General features: G+C 38.4%; 1 protein-coding gene across 1 annotated transcript in view; it reads left to right on the forward strand.

The window, feature by feature from the left end:
• Positions 1 to 10695, forward strand: part of FBLN5 (fibulin 5) — a 60441-nt gene extending 49746 nt beyond the window's left edge. Inside the window, exons 9-11 of the mRNA XM_083379495.1 lie at positions 5055 to 5181; positions 7881 to 8073; positions 9861 to 10695. Coding sequence (XP_083235621.1) covers positions 5055 to 5181; positions 7881 to 8073; positions 9861 to 10022 — 482 coding nt within the window. The 3' untranslated portion in view covers positions 10023 to 10695. The remainder of the gene's footprint in view (positions 1 to 5054; positions 5182 to 7880; positions 8074 to 9860) is intronic.
• The last annotated feature ends 6644 nt before the right edge of the window (positions 10696 to 17339 follow it).

Consider the following 17339-nt stretch of genomic DNA (forward strand, 5'->3'; position numbering starts at 1 on the left):
CCCCCGCCCCTTTAATATCTTCCCCCACCCCCTTTAATATCTTCCCCCATCCCCTTTAATATCTTCCCCCACCCCCTTTAATATCTTCCCCCATCCCCTTTAATATCATGTCTTCCCCCGCCCCCTTTAATATCAGTGAGGCTCCTCCAGTGGACCATGACCCAGCACTCGCCCCGGTCCCATCCCCCCTCCGCCGGAGACCCTCAGATTTGCTCCAATCCTGCCCAGCTCCGAACAAGTGCCCCTGACGCAAGTGACTTTAAGTTAGCCATGCCCACCCAGTAGGCCACACCCATGCCAGATTAACAAGATGAGAGTTCCGGCACCTTTTTTTTTTTTTTTTTAGAAAAAAAGCACTGAGTGGAAGCATAATGGATTACACAATTTCTCACTAGTGGTCAAATTACAAAAGTAATTCCTTATTGATGTCTGATAGTCTTCTCTCCTAAATTCTTCTCTTTATAGTAAAATCATGTCCAAGCATAAAATCATGTTCAAGTCTTCTTTTTAAGTATCTTACTGGAACCTGTGACAAAAAGTCCATATAGTTAAAAATTTAGTAGTTTGTAGAGATTTCAAAAGTGGGTTGGTGAGTTTGCTTCTTATGTTTAGTATTTCTACATATAAGATTGACCTAGTCAGTTTCTATCTTATTTACAGTAAATGTAATAATTATGAATATATCCCTCTCCTCTGGTACATTCCAACATATAATAATCAGCCAAAAGTTATTTCTTTTTGCCAAAAATATACTGGCTTACAAACTGGAAAATATATTTCTAGACTGTGTAGTAGATGAGTTTACCCAGATAGTTCACAAATTATGCAAGTTTTCCCCAAGAGTAAACAGAGTCTACTTGGATCTCTTAAGGTTCATTCTTCCAATCATTTATGACATGTTTCTCTTTTCTGTGAAACATATTTCACTTATACAAAGTGTTTGTTCTCCTGCACAGATGAACATTGTGGAGAATGCTGAGCGTAGATCTACTTTGGCTATAAAAGCCACTAAACATCTTTCAACTATTAGTTCCCAATGCCTGTCAATGGCAATTAGCAAGAAAACAAGTATTTTTGGTTTAGTTCGCTAAAGAGATATAGTGATTTTTTAAAAAGTACTAAAGTAAGTAAACTCTTTAGAAATCTAATCCTTCTCATAATTGAAATTAAAGCTGTGTTCATTCAGTGCCTTTTGTATTGGAAGTCCAAATCTAATGGCACATTTATTTATTTTATTTATTTATTCGGTTTATATACCGCCCTATTCCCAAAGGACTCAGGGCGGTTTACAAGGCAAAATTTAAAAACAATCCAATATAAAATTAAAATAAATTAAAATAAATTAAATTAAGTCTAGCCACAAAAATTAAATCACAATTTAAAAACATTAAACCCCTCAGTCCAGACCAGATAGCTCAAAGAGCCAGGTTTTTAGGTCCCGGCGAAATGAACGAAGGTTGGGGGCAGTCCGGAGTTCCGTTGGCAGTTGATTCCATAGGGCAGGCGCGCCCACAGAGAACGCCCTCCCCCTGTGGATCGCCCGTCGGCAATCCTTGACTGGTGGTACCCTGAGAAGGCCCTCCCTGTGGGAGCACACAGGACGATGGGTAATTGACGCTGGCAGCAGGTGCTCCCTTAGATAATCCAGGCCCATGCCATTTAGGGCTTTATAGGTCATCACCAGCACCTTGAATCTCACCCGGAGGGCAACTGGAAGCCAATGCAGCTCATGGAGAAGAGGTGTTACATGGGAGTATCAGGAGACTCCCATTACAACTCGCGCGGCTGCATTCTGCACCAGTTGAAGCCTCCGAGTGGACCTCAGGGGCAGCCCCATGTAGTAGTCTAGCCAGGAGGTCACGAGCGCATGGGTGACTGTGCGTAGGGCATCTCGGTCCATATAGGGCCGTAACTGGCGCACCAGGCGAACCTGGGCAAAAGCTCCCCTGGCCACGGCTCCTATATGATCTTCCAAACTGAGCCGTGAATCCAGGAGGACACCCAAGTTGCGGGCCCTATCAATGGGGGGTAACACCTCACCCCCCATAGTTAAGGATGGAAAAGATTGGTTAGTCTGAGATGCCGGTATACACAGCCACTCAGTCTTGGCAGGATTGAGACGAAGCCTGTTTCTCCCCATCCAAACCCGGACCGCTTCCAGGCAACGGGACATCACCTACTGACCACAAGTGGGCTCCTTATTTAAGAGATTGCTTTATTTATTTATTTAGCATATGGCATACAATGTCAGGGAAGTCTACACATCCTAGACCAGTGGTGGCGAACCTATGGCACGCGTGCCGGAGGCGGTACTCAGAGCCCTCTCTATTGGCATGCGTGCCCCTGCCAGCAGAGGCAAGTCCATCAGACTGCCACCGCCACCCAGAGCAGGAGCCCCGCCCAGCACAAAGGAGGTGAAGCGGCTGACTAGCAAGCTCGAGTAGAGGTGGTAGAGCAGAGGTCACCAACCATTGTTGATTGGTGGACTGGAAGAAAAGGGAGGGGGAAGCATTTTGCATGCGTGTATACACGGGGCCACAAGCACGCACGCGCTGCAAATGGGGCGGGGCTAGTGCCTGCGTGATACTCACTAGCCCTGCCCCATTCTTGCATGGTGTATTGCCTTGTATCAGCGCCTTGCAGCATGGTGGCCCATTTTTGCGCCCCTGGTTTTTGCATGCCAGAGGTGGCACTCAGAGGCACCTCCCTCCCCCCCCAGGGCACCATAATGCCGATGCACCCCTAGCACTTTGCAATAAATAAGTGGGTTTGGGACTGCGGTTTGGGCACTCGGTCTCTAAAAGGTTCGCCATCACTGTCCTAGACCCAATGCAGTCCTGACAGCCTAAATTGCTAGTTCATTCCGTTTGGTGCTTGGAAGCCTATCCTTGGTGCACTGCAGGGGGACAAACTTGCTTTACTCCAATTAGCTAGTAGTGCTCAGTCGCTGGCTCTTCCAGGCTCCTACGCTGGTCTCATCTTGCCTCATGTCGCAATCTGCCTCGCATTTGGCCAGGTCCAGCGCCAGCTTCTGCTTTCCGCACACATGTATGCAGCTAGGTGCTAATCTGAGATCTCTCTTTTGCCTTACTTCCTAAACAAATTCAGAGAAAGCATTTTATTCTTCTTCCTATTAATCAATCTCCTTTCCTCTGCTATTATAAAATCTGCTGTACTGATCATTGTTCAGTTATTGTTCTTACCACTTCAGAAAGCTTAATTGTCCAGTGTTCTGCATAATGGAAACATGTTTTGTTTTTCCTCATATTACATCTCACCAGACCTTTGAAGTTCTCTAGACTTTAGTGTGTAATTTCATTTTAGTCTCACAAGAGTTGTGAGTGCATAAACTCCCTAAGGATGCCCAGTCAACTTTGTAGTGATGAAATTCAAATCCAAATTTTCATGATCCATTTCCAACATCCCTATCTGTTATTCTCCACAGCTGTGTTAGATAATATAAGATGATGTTATTATTGTTAACTGATAGGAGGAATTAAAATCCAATATGCCTCAAGACCATTGAGAATTGGGCAATGTTTGGGAAAGACTCCCCTAAACATACTAAGTGTCATATCGTGGAAGGGGACTATCTGATAAGACTGTTGCAAATTACAGTCTTAAAACTTAGTCACTTAAAACTTACAAGCCTTTATGGCAGACTACAAACTGTAAGACACAGCTGTTGTGATTCAGGGTCAGCCTGTGGGTTCGGCAGTTGGGTCGGACAACTCAGAGGAGGAGGGGGGTGTTGAAGAGCTTGCTGAGGGGGTTGAAGATCTTGCTGATGAGAGCCCTCAGCCAGGCCCCTCCCACCTGGTCACGACGGAGACCCAGCTGTGTGAGCCTGACAGCGTGGATGAAGATGACCCACAGCTGGCCCTGTTCAAGGACGCCCGACGCAGGAGGCAGTCAATCAGGAGTAAACAGAGGAAGGCAATGGGGCACCTCGGAAGGAGGCAGAGAGAAGCCACGCCCTGAACTGTATAAAAGGGGAATGCGTGGGAGGGCTGGTTTGCTGAAGGCAACCGCTTGATTAGTTCCTGTTTCATAGCTCCTGTTTCATGGTTGGTGTCTTGTTTTGCTGTTTTATGTTAATAAATTTGGCAGGCTTAATTCCAGCCTCTTGCCGTTTGTAAAGGGGTTGTCCCTGCCTTTTCTGCAGGGCCGGTAGCAGGCTGGTACAGAACATCAGCCAGACTTTGTATCATATACAAAGGAATCACATCAGTTGCTTCCTCTTTGCTGGATTCACGAAATTTGAGGCTTTTTGGAAATTTGGGTATCATGGAAGGAAGCATATTCAGGAGAAGTTGCTAGACCAAGCCAGAAATCAGTGGAGTTCCATAGTTTCCATGGAATTAACTTACTGATTTCCAGGAAAAGGGAGAATCCAGGAGTGAAGTAGGGAAAGACCTAAGAGATATGGTGACACAGTGGTTAGAATGCAGTACTAAAGGTTACTTCTACTGACTGCCAGCAGTTTGGCAGTTCAGTTCTCACCAGCTCAAGGTTGACTTTTATCCTTCTAAGGTTGGTAAAAGGAGGACCCAGACTGTTGGGGGCAATATGCTGACTCTGTAAACCACTTAGAGAGGGCTGTAAAACTCTGTGAGGCAGTATATAAGTCTAAGTGCTATTGCTATTTCAAGACTGTTTTATTTCATAAATATAGGTTAATGTTTTTACCAGGAATCTTGCACTTTATAATTTTGCTCAGTATAGAGAATAAGTGTAATAAATCATTGTGATCTGAATGTTGCATTACAGTTGTTTTATTTCCAATGCTGAATTGGTAGAGTCTTAAAGGGAGATTGCCAAGTAAGGTACTGCAGGGTATGAACTGGCAGCTCAAACCACCAGGCTGCTATTTAAAGCCGGGAAAGCAGGACCAAAATATGTAGACCTAGAAGTGGAAGATCCCAGTCTTTCATCCTATGGGCTCAGCCCTACAAGGTTTTTAAAACTTGTTTATGTTATGACTGAACAATGTGTACTAATACATTTACTATAATACCATCTTTTCTGGGTTGTTTTTTTTTTCTTCATTTCAGATGTTAATGAATGTGAGGTTGGGAATCACACTTGTAACGTGCAGCAAACATGTTTTAATTTCCAAGGAGGATTCAAATGCCTAGACCCAGTAAGATGCGAGGATCCTTATATCCGGATCAATGAAAAGTGGGTAAAATATTAATAGAAAAAAATAGGGCAATGATATTCTACAGGGAGCACATTATACAGTATAGATCTTGGTTATTTTTCAAATTGCACTTGCTATTTTTGGTTGCTAGCCCTGTTCAGTCTTGATTTTAGAATGTATTCCCCATTATTTTTGAGAGAAGAACTTAGTATGAAATTGACCAATTTTTTTTATTTATTTCCCAAAGATATCAAGGCTTGCATAGCCACTTGTTAAGTGCATAGCCATTGTCAAACTCAGTTTCTTGCTGTGTTATATATAAAATAGCCAATAGCTAAAAATGCAGTTTTTATAGTATGCATGTCTTTCTAAAATAGCATTTTCAAATATACAAAATATTTGTCAGTACGGTTTGCAATTTATCATAGTTTCATTCTAAGCTCATTCTTTCACGTTTTCTCCTCTCAGAATGGAAATGTTCAATGATACAAAATAGTTCTTTTTCCAGTCACCAGGTGGCAGGATACTCAGCTATTTACAAGCAAAATAGAAGAAATGCTTATGAAATAATAACATTTATCATCTTCTCCTGCAATATATATATATATACAATTGCCTTTAAAATTAATTAGAGATATTTCATAAGTATGTTGTTAATACATGCTTATTTCACACACTCTGTTAAAGGCCCTACAAGGCAAAGTCATCTCTAATCTCTTTTCAAAATTAAAAATGCAATGTCATATACATAAACACCCAGAGAAACAAAAGAAATGGAAAATAACGTTTTAAAAATATTTCTTCAATGATTTATGCCTGAATTTAGATTTATGAATTCAAACTATAAATATTTTGACAATAATTTATGCTCAAATAATTTGTGCATACCATTAAATAAATAAATTATGGAATAAACCTGATATACTTTTTTTAGTTTCATTTTTTCCTATCAGATGTATTACATTATAACAAGGATCACCATCTTATTTTTGAAACGAAAACTACCCTTTTATGTTCTGCAATATGTTATTCATTATGTTTTTATATCATCCGCTGACCAAGCCTTTGAGAGGCGCCGTGGCTTAGTGATTTTATGGTGCTAGAGATGGTCTCTGCTCCAGCGGTTTGAATCCTAGCACTGTGTGGCAGGATGAACTTCCATCACTTGCCTCAGCTTCTGTCCGCCTAGCAGTTTGTTATATGCAAGTAGATAAATCAGTACCATTTCGGTGGGGAGATTAGTTGGCACTCTGTACAGGAAGTCAGATTCCTGCCGGCTCTGAATCTTTCCAGTTGTGACACCATTTGCAAGGTGGTTCCAGGGAAGGGAGGGGCCACGGGTAACACTGCAAGAAGAGCTGTTCCTCTTTCTTTCTGGTGCGAAGCCAGCTCACCTTTTTGTGGTGCACCATTGCAAGCGTGTCTCACAACAAAACTGGTAAATTGGTAGCCAAACAACTACCCTGCAATAGCATTGTGGTTTCCTGGATAATGTAACACAGTATGCTAATAACCACCACCACCACCACCAAATCTTTGGACTGTTTGCAAAATGTGTAGATCAATAAAATACAAAATATAATATTAAAACATCCAAACAGATACATTACGATTTAACTATCTCAGCATAAAAATAGCACTCATGTATTTGCTGTTAAGCAACACAGAAAGTAGCATTCTTATTTGCTTGTAATAATTTGATTATAACAGCAAAAATACTAACAGGTATGAAATTTTAGCTAACAATAACTATTCACCATAATGCACGTTATAATAAATATGTTAAGCTTTATTAAATAATGTTAATAATATCCCAGGTCCTTGCAAATCAATAAGTTGATAGATGGACAAAAAATGCCAAATCCCATCTAAACATTTGGCTGATTATGCAACCAGATAACAACAACAACAACAACAACAACAACAACAACAATAATAATAATAATAATAATAATAATAATAATAATAATAATAATACAAAGTCAAAATTGAGAAGACAGCAACAGACAGTAAGTGCCGCCTATGCAAAGAAACCGAAGAAACAGTGGACCACCTGGTAAGCTGCTGCAAGAAGATCGCACAGACTGACTACAAGCAGCAGCATGACAAAGTAGCAACAATGGTACATTGGAAGATCTGCAAGAAAAATCATTTGCCTGTAAGCAAGAACTGGTGGGATCATAAAATAGAGAAAGTCATAGAAAATGATAAAGTTAAACTGCTCTGGGACTTCAGAATTCAAACAGACTAGCATCTGCAACATAACACCCCAGACTTAACAATTGTCAATAAGAAAGACAAAAAAGTCTGGATAATGGACGTGGCAGTGCCTGGAGACAGCAGAATAGATGAGAAAGAACGGGAGAAGATTACAAAATACAAAGACCTACAAAGAGCAATAGAAAGACTGTGGCAAAGGCAAGCAAGGGTAGTACCAATAGTAATAGGCACCTTGGGTGCAATGCCAAAACAACTGGAGCACCACTTGAACACCATTGGCATTGACAAATTCACCATTAGTCAATTGCAAAAGGCGGCCTTACTAGGAACTGCTTCCATCCTGTGACCATATCTGTAATACCATCAAACATCCACATTTGCCTATCCCAGGTCCTTCGTAAGCACTCAATAGATAGACAAAAATGTCAAATCTAGTCTGAACATCTGGCTGACTGTGCGATGATCAATAATAATAATAATAACAACAATAACAATAGCAATACTTTTGTTTTGGCAGTCATTGTATATGTCCAACTGAAAACCCTAGCTGCAGAGACCAGCCATTCACCATCTTGTACAGAGACATGGATGTATCAGGACGTACTGTGCCCTCCGATGTATTTCAGATGCAAGCAACTTCTCGCTACCCTGGGGCTTACTACATCTTTCAGATTAAATCAGGAAATGAAGGCAGAGAATTCTACATGCGGGTGAGTGAGATTTACAAATAGACTTTTTCATTATCTTCTTTTAAAAATAATCTGTATTATTTTAAGAGGCTTTTTTAAGTTTACATCTTAAAATTTTAAAAATTCTTAAAATTATACTTTTGAAAATTTCTATAACTTAAACTTTGTTTTGTGAATTGGTGCTTATTCACACAGCAGTACTATACCCATACACTGTATTGTTTAAATCATCATTATCACTATGATGCTATACAATGATAATATGTTTACTAGCCTGTCTTATACATTTGCTTACATTGCCTGTCTGAACAGTAAAATCATCACAAAAATACAGTATTCATTTTATAAAGAATGCTAGATGAGTGCCATTATTTGAGATAAAGAAAAAAGCAGTTTCAGACATTGACAGACAGTGTAGTCTCCATGTAGCAAGTACTGGAGCAAACATGGAAGTTATCTCCACAAAAACCTGTTTGTGACTTTTTCAGGGGGCTATATGCTAACTGGGAAAAAGGCGTTAGTTCCCTGGAATTTCCAACTTACTCAATATAATCGTTTTATTTTTGAGCACTGTAGAATAGGCAGTGAGGCAGAAGAGAGAACTTTAATTCACTCCAGAACTTGACGCAGTGAATTAAAGTCTTCTCCCCAAGAAGACTTCATGAAGGGCTAGATGGGAATGCAATTTTAGAGCAGCCTTACTCCGGATTTAAGTGGCCTATGATAAAGCAGTTTCTGCCCTCTCAAACACTTCCATCAGTGGAAAGAAGGAAGAAGCAAGGGGAACAATTCAGACACCTATTTCTTTGAAACTAAATTTCTACAATCTCTGAAAACTAAGACTGGCTCTATTGTTTCTACTGGTTGCAGCTACTGGGAACCAAATCAGGTGAAAAATCGATTGTTTAAATCAGACATGTCAAACACAAGGCCCGGGGGCCGGATGTGGCCCGCGAAGTGGTTTCATGTGGCCCGCGAAGCCATCCCGGAAACAGTGAGGGAATGGCCCCCATTGCCTTGGCCCTGGCCCAGAGACCCTCCTTCTGCCAGAGACCCTCAGATCTGTCCCACTCCTGCCCAGGCCCCCATAGGCACCCTTGATGTGAACGATGTAGAGTTGGCCACGCCCACCCAGTAGGCCATACACATTCTAGCCACGCCCACCCAGTAGGCCACACCCACCCTGGCCATACCCACCTGGCCCCCTGAGGGCAACCGCAATGCTGATGCGGCCCACAATGAAATTGAGTTTGACACCCCTGGTTTAAATAATCAGTTATTAAATAAATATGATCCTCCCTCCTATGTCTTTTGATCTCGGCCTCTTTTCTTTTGAGCTATTTCCCCAATCTGCTCTATAAGGCAGGAAATATCCATGCTATTTGCTACTCCAACTCTTGCAGAACATTAGCAGCAGTCAAAAAATAAAGTCAATCCAAAAACGCAATCAGAAAAAGCAGCAGTCAATAGCCCTTTGCATTCACACAGTATTTATCCAATACTAGATACACAGAAGTGAAATGGCAACTTGTTTTCAGTGCAAACTGCTGGTGCAGGGCTCAGTTCGGATTCAGACCACTCTCCCCCAACCAATACATTCTAGATCAGCCCCATCACCACGCTCTGGTTTGGCAAGATTTGGTGTGTTTTCCGTAGTGATTATGACCATACGTAGTCTTAAGTCACCAACACAAATAAATCTTATACAACAGAGCCATGAATTTGTTACATATATTTAAGAAGACAGCTTTTGGCTACATGCTATGCTTGAAGTACTTCAACATCTTTCCTTGGCTTTCTCCACACAGCAAACTGGACCTATCAGTGCCACGCTTGTGATGACTCGTCCTCTGAAGGGGCCACGTGACATTGTGTTGGACCTGGAGATGGTCACTGTTAACACTGTCATCAATTTCAGAGGAAGTTCTGTCATTCGACTGAGGATTTATGTATCACAATATCCATTCTAAATCTAGACTGGCATTGCTTTCTTTAAAACTACCATAGCAGCAGCTGAAAAAGGAGCCTTTTCTGCCCAAACTTTTTTTTCTCAGAAGTCAATTCTTCTAACAATTCAACTTGAAATTAATATTCAAACATGTCACAATGGTTCATGTTAACAATAACTGGACAGTACTTCTTGTGGTTTAAAGGCACCTGAGCTTTGTATTATCAGTGGATTCCACAGAGTTATTTTATTTTATTTTGCTCGTGAGTGTTTAGATACTTTGGTCTTGCTTTCCAAACTTTTTCTAAAGTGTGATTAAAAGCTTTAAAAACTGTGAAGATTTTCACTGTAATGGCAATGCTGTTTAGCCAAAACACTAGAGAAACTGGGAAAAGTTGGCTTCTACTGTTCTGTTTTCTAAAAACGAAAGAAAAACAAGTAAAAAAAATGCTTCTGGGACCAGGAAAGCATCAGCTACTCTCTCTCAAAAAAAAAAAAATCTTTATGGAATAATCTTACATTCCAAACCCTGGGTTTGATTCAGGGAGAATAATTCTTTATTGGCTTTCTTTTATACTTTCCCCCTTTATTTCCAGGCCATGGAATTGACTGCCTGGAGATCTTAACTAGAATCCAAACCAACCACAGCTATAAATACTTGCTTAAGAGAACTTTGCACTTATACATCTTGTATATACCCATTTACACCCTAGGCAACCTGTTCTTAAAATAGACATAATTTTCAAAAACAGCTTTTTGAAACAACATAGATGGCATGTCAAACTTAATGCTCAACTTTAAAATATTTTTTTAAAAAGTCATTTCAGGCACAAGAAAACAGGCACACATAAAATAATTCTTTGGATGTTGGCCATTACGGATAGTATGCATGTAATTTAATGACATACTTTAAAATATTTACTCAAAAAGAGGCCATTATCTTTTCATTATCTATTCCAGGCCCATTTCCTTAATAGTCACAAAGCAGCCTACTGCTGTGTAATGATAGTTCAATACGAAATCAGCAGAAAAAAATCCACACATATAGGTCATTTTAGCAACTCCAACAGAACCATTTTTATTCTTAATTTTATTATGCTTATTTTATATTACTCCTTTTTTTCTGCATAGGAAAAACATGCATCTGCAATTCAAGAAATACCCAGGCTAGTAATTAGGATGGCTCAATAAGAGAGTATATAAGTTCCTAGCTTAGTTCCCAGTGTTTCCAGTTAAAGACCTCAGGAAGCAGAATGGGAATATCTAATGCCTTAAAGAACCGTGACAAGTAACCGCATCCATTAAATTGGCTAGTGGTTTAACCTTGAAAAAGGTAGTTTTTTCTGCATATTAAAAAACTAGATGTACTGTATTCAGTGACATATGTTCTAAATACAGATTGTTGATTAACAACCATTCATTCAGCAACAGTTTTAAGTTATGATAGTTCTGAATGAGGCAAATTACAGTTGATCCTCAAAGTTGCAGCTGTCGTGGCATCTCTGGGGGTGACAGGATCACAATTTGGGTGTTTGGCATGGGAGTGCAGTGGTTAGAATGCAGTATTCCAGGCTAACTCTACCCACAGCCTGGAGTTCAATTCTGATGTGTTCGAGGTTGATTCAGTTTTCCATCCTTCAGTAAAAATAAGGACCCAGATTGTCTGTAGACCACTTAGAAAGGGCCATAAGGCATTATGAAGTGCTATATAAGTCTAAGTGCTATTGCTATTGCTTGGCAACCAGCTTTCAATTATGACACTACAGTGTCCTGCAGTCATGTGATTGCCATTTGCAATCTTATTGCTGGTTTCTGGCAAGCAAAGTCAATGGGGAAACCAGCAGGTCACAAATGGTGATCATGTGACATCAAAGCTAACAGGATTTGCCTAATGACCTAAAATGGAAATGCCAGATGACACAGTTTATAACCGTGTTGCTTAGTGATAGGGCTCCTTGTCCCAATTACTGTTTTTACCAAACATCTACCTGTAGGCATTATATTAAAACATACAGTTAGTCCTGAACTTATGACCACAGTTGGACCAGAATTTCCATTCTAAATTGGTGCAGTTATAAAACAGTCATCACATGACTGAAACCGATTTTATGATTATTTTTATTATGGTCATTAAGTGAATGGTATTCCAATACATGAATTACTTCATACTTTTACTATATTATGAACATTTTTAAGATTTCCACTATAGATAAAATCACATAAGATTAAGGAAACATGAACTAGCTATGCTGAATCTGATTTCTCAATGCATATTCAAAATAATCTATGTGGTCCAAATTTCAACAGAAGATCAGTAAGGATTTGATTTTTAAAAAGCTGATTGCACTGTCCTGGGACTTGAGATCATAGTTGTGATTGCACTTCCACATATATTTGGGGAACATTTATTTATGGGAGTAAAAATCAAAACAAATCATAGTAGCAACGAACATAGTTCTGTCATTTGCAGAAGATACATTTTTTAAAATTGCTTTCCTGCACATATGCTTTGTAATAGTTTCAATAACTCAAACAATACACTGATTTTTTTAAAAATGTATTTTTATTTTTGTTTTATTTTTTCCACTGGTTTCACCAGTTTTCTTGGAACAAAAATATATTGTTCAGAACTAAAGTGTGAACATACAAGTTCACTAAAGGGACTATATTTTTCTGAATGTTCTGATCATATAAGAGGCTCTATTCCTAGTCCAGTTGTGCTTAATTTGTAAGTTGTTTAAACTTTGTTCAAAGTAAAAAAAAAGATGTGCAGATTTTTTTAAAAAAGGGAAAATATATTTGGCAATATATCTATGTTTGGACTCTTAAATCAGCAGCAAACCTTGGATGACTTCTTCTGTATAATTATAATTACTTCAGACTATATGAAGACCATGAGTAGCTTCCTTTCCAGTTCAAGGAATGACCTGGCTTGAGTGCATTTATTTCTTTTTACAGTTCCACAAACTTCTTCCAAAGGTTTACTGTTGCTCATGCACATAATGCTGAACTATCTTTTTGCTTATGTCCAAAACAGGTATTTTACACATCCATGTGGAAAAAAATATGTGATGGTTATTTGATTGTCCATTTTCTGGAGGACTATTGTACTATCAATTAATAACGTGGCTTTTCTCCCTGACAATCGAATGACCATCCACTAGTGCTTTACTGAAATGATTTTGTTTCCTGCTCCAGCTCAGTCACAAAAGAAGATTTCCCCCACCCCACCCCAGTGCATTATATGGTGAGGCAATGCAATTGCGTCAGTGCTGCTTGGACACAAAGGGTTAGAAATACTTTTTCTTTGCTGTATAAAAAGCCAGTATTAATGGTGAAATACTTTTATGAAAAATGTGCTGAGGAAATTATTAACCGGTGAAAACCCTGCTGAAATATATGGAAATTATTAAGTAAATAAACTATGCCTGAAGACATAATTTTGCTTCTGGGTGGTTCTCACGCATTACGGTGGGTTTCCAGCATTTTTTTCCCCAGCAGATTGTGCTGCTTGGCTACTGTTGTAGAGATCAAATGTAAATTCTTCCTTCTTTGCTGCCAAATGTTTCTTTTCATTTTATTATTAATTGATTATTTTATTTGGAAAAAATAATAATGTTAGCAAGTCATAATTTGTTACTTTTCCGTATGTTGCTGAGGTTAAATACATTATGCAAACCAGCAAACTGAGTCAGTTTTGGGTTTTTTAAAACAATTATTGTTTTGTCCTGCCTTTATTACTTTTTTTTAAAAAAATTATAGACAGGATAAATAACTCAAGACAGCAAACACACCTTAGGTTGGGCTAAGAGAGAGTGATTGGCCAAAGCCACCCAATTGAATCACACAGAGATAGGAAAAAGATAGTTTTATCTTTAAATATGAATGATTAATTATATGTTTGCCAGCTTGAGCAATTTATAAAAATAATTGTAAAAACAATAAAAGCAGAGTAAAATAAATAGTATTATAATCAGACAGTTAAACCAGTATTTTTCCATCATCCACTCTTGTTTCAGCCATAAAGTAATCGGAATCCAGGAATGATTTATTGCTATCTGTACTAGTATTGCAAATTTAATCCTTTTCCTCCCAAGCCACCATTATATGTCTCTACAGCAGACAGCTATTTCTAATTCTCCTTTTTATCTCCTGTAGAGTTAAGTAAATACATTAATTACACTTGGTTGGCAATCTCTCAGACCATTGTCCTCAATTTTCTTCCTTTGGTACAGATTACCATTTCCTTTCTCTACTACTTTATGGTATTCAGGCAACTCTGCTACTCTTCAGCCCAGGAAGAGTAGGAACAAACAAGCCTTCAGCAGGTCCAGATCCTACTCCAGCATGACTGTCCGTCATCTTTTGTCCTCTCTCATTGTCCTTTCGCTAACCAGTTTAGTCACATTTGCTTCTTGCCTGCCTTTTATAACAACTGCTGTCATAAAACTCTTATCTCGTTAGTTTATTAGACTATTATAATAAAGTGTAGATCTGATGAAAGAATGGGAGATAGTCCTGCTGCAGTCATCACATATTGAATGAATGCAATCCATACACATTAACAGGTAACAACATGGTTTGTCGGTCTGATAAACATTAATTGGCTAGATCCCAACATGCTAAATCACAAATTGTAGATTACAAAGCACTGCTTTCCATGTTGAATGAACTAGGACTGAATGTTACTCATATTATTTCATCTTTGTTTATTCATGCTGGAAGGCATCTGCTGTTCCTCCATGTTCTTCCTAAGAAAAGGGAATCTGTTCATTAGTGTTAAGTACTCCTAAGCGCTAAATGAACAGTAGAATTAATTGGAGAGATTAAGTCCTGATAAAGTACCCCAAATATCTACAGACAAAAGCAATGTTAAACTAAATTAATTATGACAATTATATAAGTCTAGTTGAATATATTATTACTGTAGCATAGCCTTTTGTAAACGAGCTTGCTTGAACTTCAGATGTACGTTCCCTTTTCTGAATCTGTCTCCAATTAACTCTGTAATTTGTGTTATGTATGAATTGAAAATTTTTTATAGCTTCTTCTACATTCCATGCAGCCTTTCCCTTAGACCCTAGGACCCTCTTCCCTATTTCCTCATTCTTGTTCACTTAATTATATTGTAACCCTATTGCTACTGCCCTATTTATGGTTTGTTGCAGATCCAGATGTTTAGTCTGGATTTGGCATCTTTATCTACCTATCAAATATTTCCCAAGGACATAAGATGTTGTTTAAAGATGTTAAATGACAACTATAGATTGGTATCTTGGTGTATTAATTTAGTCACAATTAACCTGAATTAATACTGCTTATCTGGGATTAAGCTCTATTTACCATAGTAGGATTTCCATCAGAATGAGCACAGAATTTACTAACAGTATCTACGGATACAACTTACTACAGGATGAATGGTTTATAAAAAGTCCACTGAATACATGAGACTTGCTTTTCAGGAACTTCAGGATTTAAGTTTCTTGATCAATAGTCATTTAGTTTGTATTATGTCCTCTGGTCATTCAGGCTTGAAGTAATCTTTAATAACCTAATGCAGTCTATAGATTAAGAAATTCAGAGTTTGAAGATTATAAATTCAAAGCACATTTTCTGGAATTTTCTATCCATTAGTTACTTCATATTTTTTTCAGATTGTATTGTACTTATACAGGAAAATATTTCCAGTTGATCTATATGACAGATTTTTCTGACTATTTTTCTCCATTGGAATGTTCTTCTATAAAGTTTTATTAGGGTATATTTGGAATGTAGTTTAGCTTCTTCTAACTTAGCCTTCCTCAATCTTCCAGACAGGGTTATTGTGGCGAAAATAGGAGGCGAAAAATGTGTTGAATAAGCCTTGAGTTATTTGTAAAAATAATAAAGGTGGGATACAAATAAATATATAAATAATAATATATTTGATAAAAACAATTTCTAGCCAGAATAATTCTGGGAGTTGCAATCAAACATATCTGAAGTGGTTCTAGTTGAAGAAGGTTGATCTAACCATACTTCCTTTGTCTAAATCAAAGATGGGCAGACGTTTGGTATATTCAGAGTATTTAGAGAATTTGGGGCACAAATGGCCACAATGAATGCACTAATAATACAATCTGGGTACAGCAATATTCCCATACATGAATGGGGCTAGGACGGCAGATTATAATGTAAAGCCTCTTTTTTTGTAGAAAGCCATATTGCAGATTTTCAGCAACTCTACTGGTAGCATCCCATCTATACACATGCATATTTCCCAAAATCTCTTTAAATGTCTGCTTCTTCATTTGTCCTAAGCTTCTTATCAATAGTGATACTGCCCTTACCTGGGTTCCATTCTGCACTATTTCCCTTGTTCCAAGCAATACTTTTCACTGTGTCTCTGATCATCATATGGATAAATCCATGAGTTGTTAACCAAGTTATCAGTGCCACAAGATTGCCTAACTCTTTGTCTGTCCTGACCCAAAGAGAGATCACTTGCTCAGACAGGATTAGTTTTATGGAATGTTTGATTTTGGCAACCATTTTCAATGAAGTATCAACCCTGCTGAATTTCCATATTGCCTGTGTACAAGTCTAACTCATGTGAATAGGCATTGACCCTCATAACTATGCTAAATCAGTACTATGAGGACATGTTGGTGTCAGAATGTGGAAGAGTGTAGAGAGAGTGTGGAATGCACAGATCAAAAAGATTTTTTGTTACTTGAGGAATTACATGTTAGCTATTATTTGCTAAAAAGTACACTGACAATAGCTTTAGAAAAATATGTGGGAAAATTAGATAAAGGCTTGTAGCCCTCAGTGCTTCAGAACTTTCTCCAGGACATGTTAAGTAGATTTATTTATTTACTAGATTTCTATCTAATCTTTATTTTGTGGAACTCAAGGTAGCATGGTATGAAATTCTCTCCCATTTTCCCCACAATAATTACACTGTGGTGGACTGATGGAAAGGCCCTAGCCCAAAATCGTAACATCTGGCTCCCATGCATATGGGAGGAGTAGAACTCATGGTCTCCCAGTCTCTGAGCCATTACTTTATGCATTAAATATGCCAAATTGGGTCTCAATATATTAACATAGTCTTTACAAAATAATAACTATTTATAAACAGTTGTCACAATTTGCTAAATTAAATACTCAAAAGTATAATGAGACATGGAATATGCAACTGGAACATCCAATTAATAAATACCAATGAAAGGCCACTAGCACTTATCCTTCATATTTCTATTGATTTAACATTACAATTAATTCAACAAATATTATTGAATTACATGCTTTATATGATACTGTATGGTGATGTGCTACAGTGGCTCCTTTTGGGGAA

The sequence above is a fragment of the Vipera ursinii genome, assembly GCF_947247035.1.
Source record: "Vipera ursinii genome assembly, chromosome: 1".
Lineage (NCBI taxonomy): Eukaryota > Metazoa > Chordata > Lepidosauria > Squamata > Viperidae > Vipera > Vipera ursinii.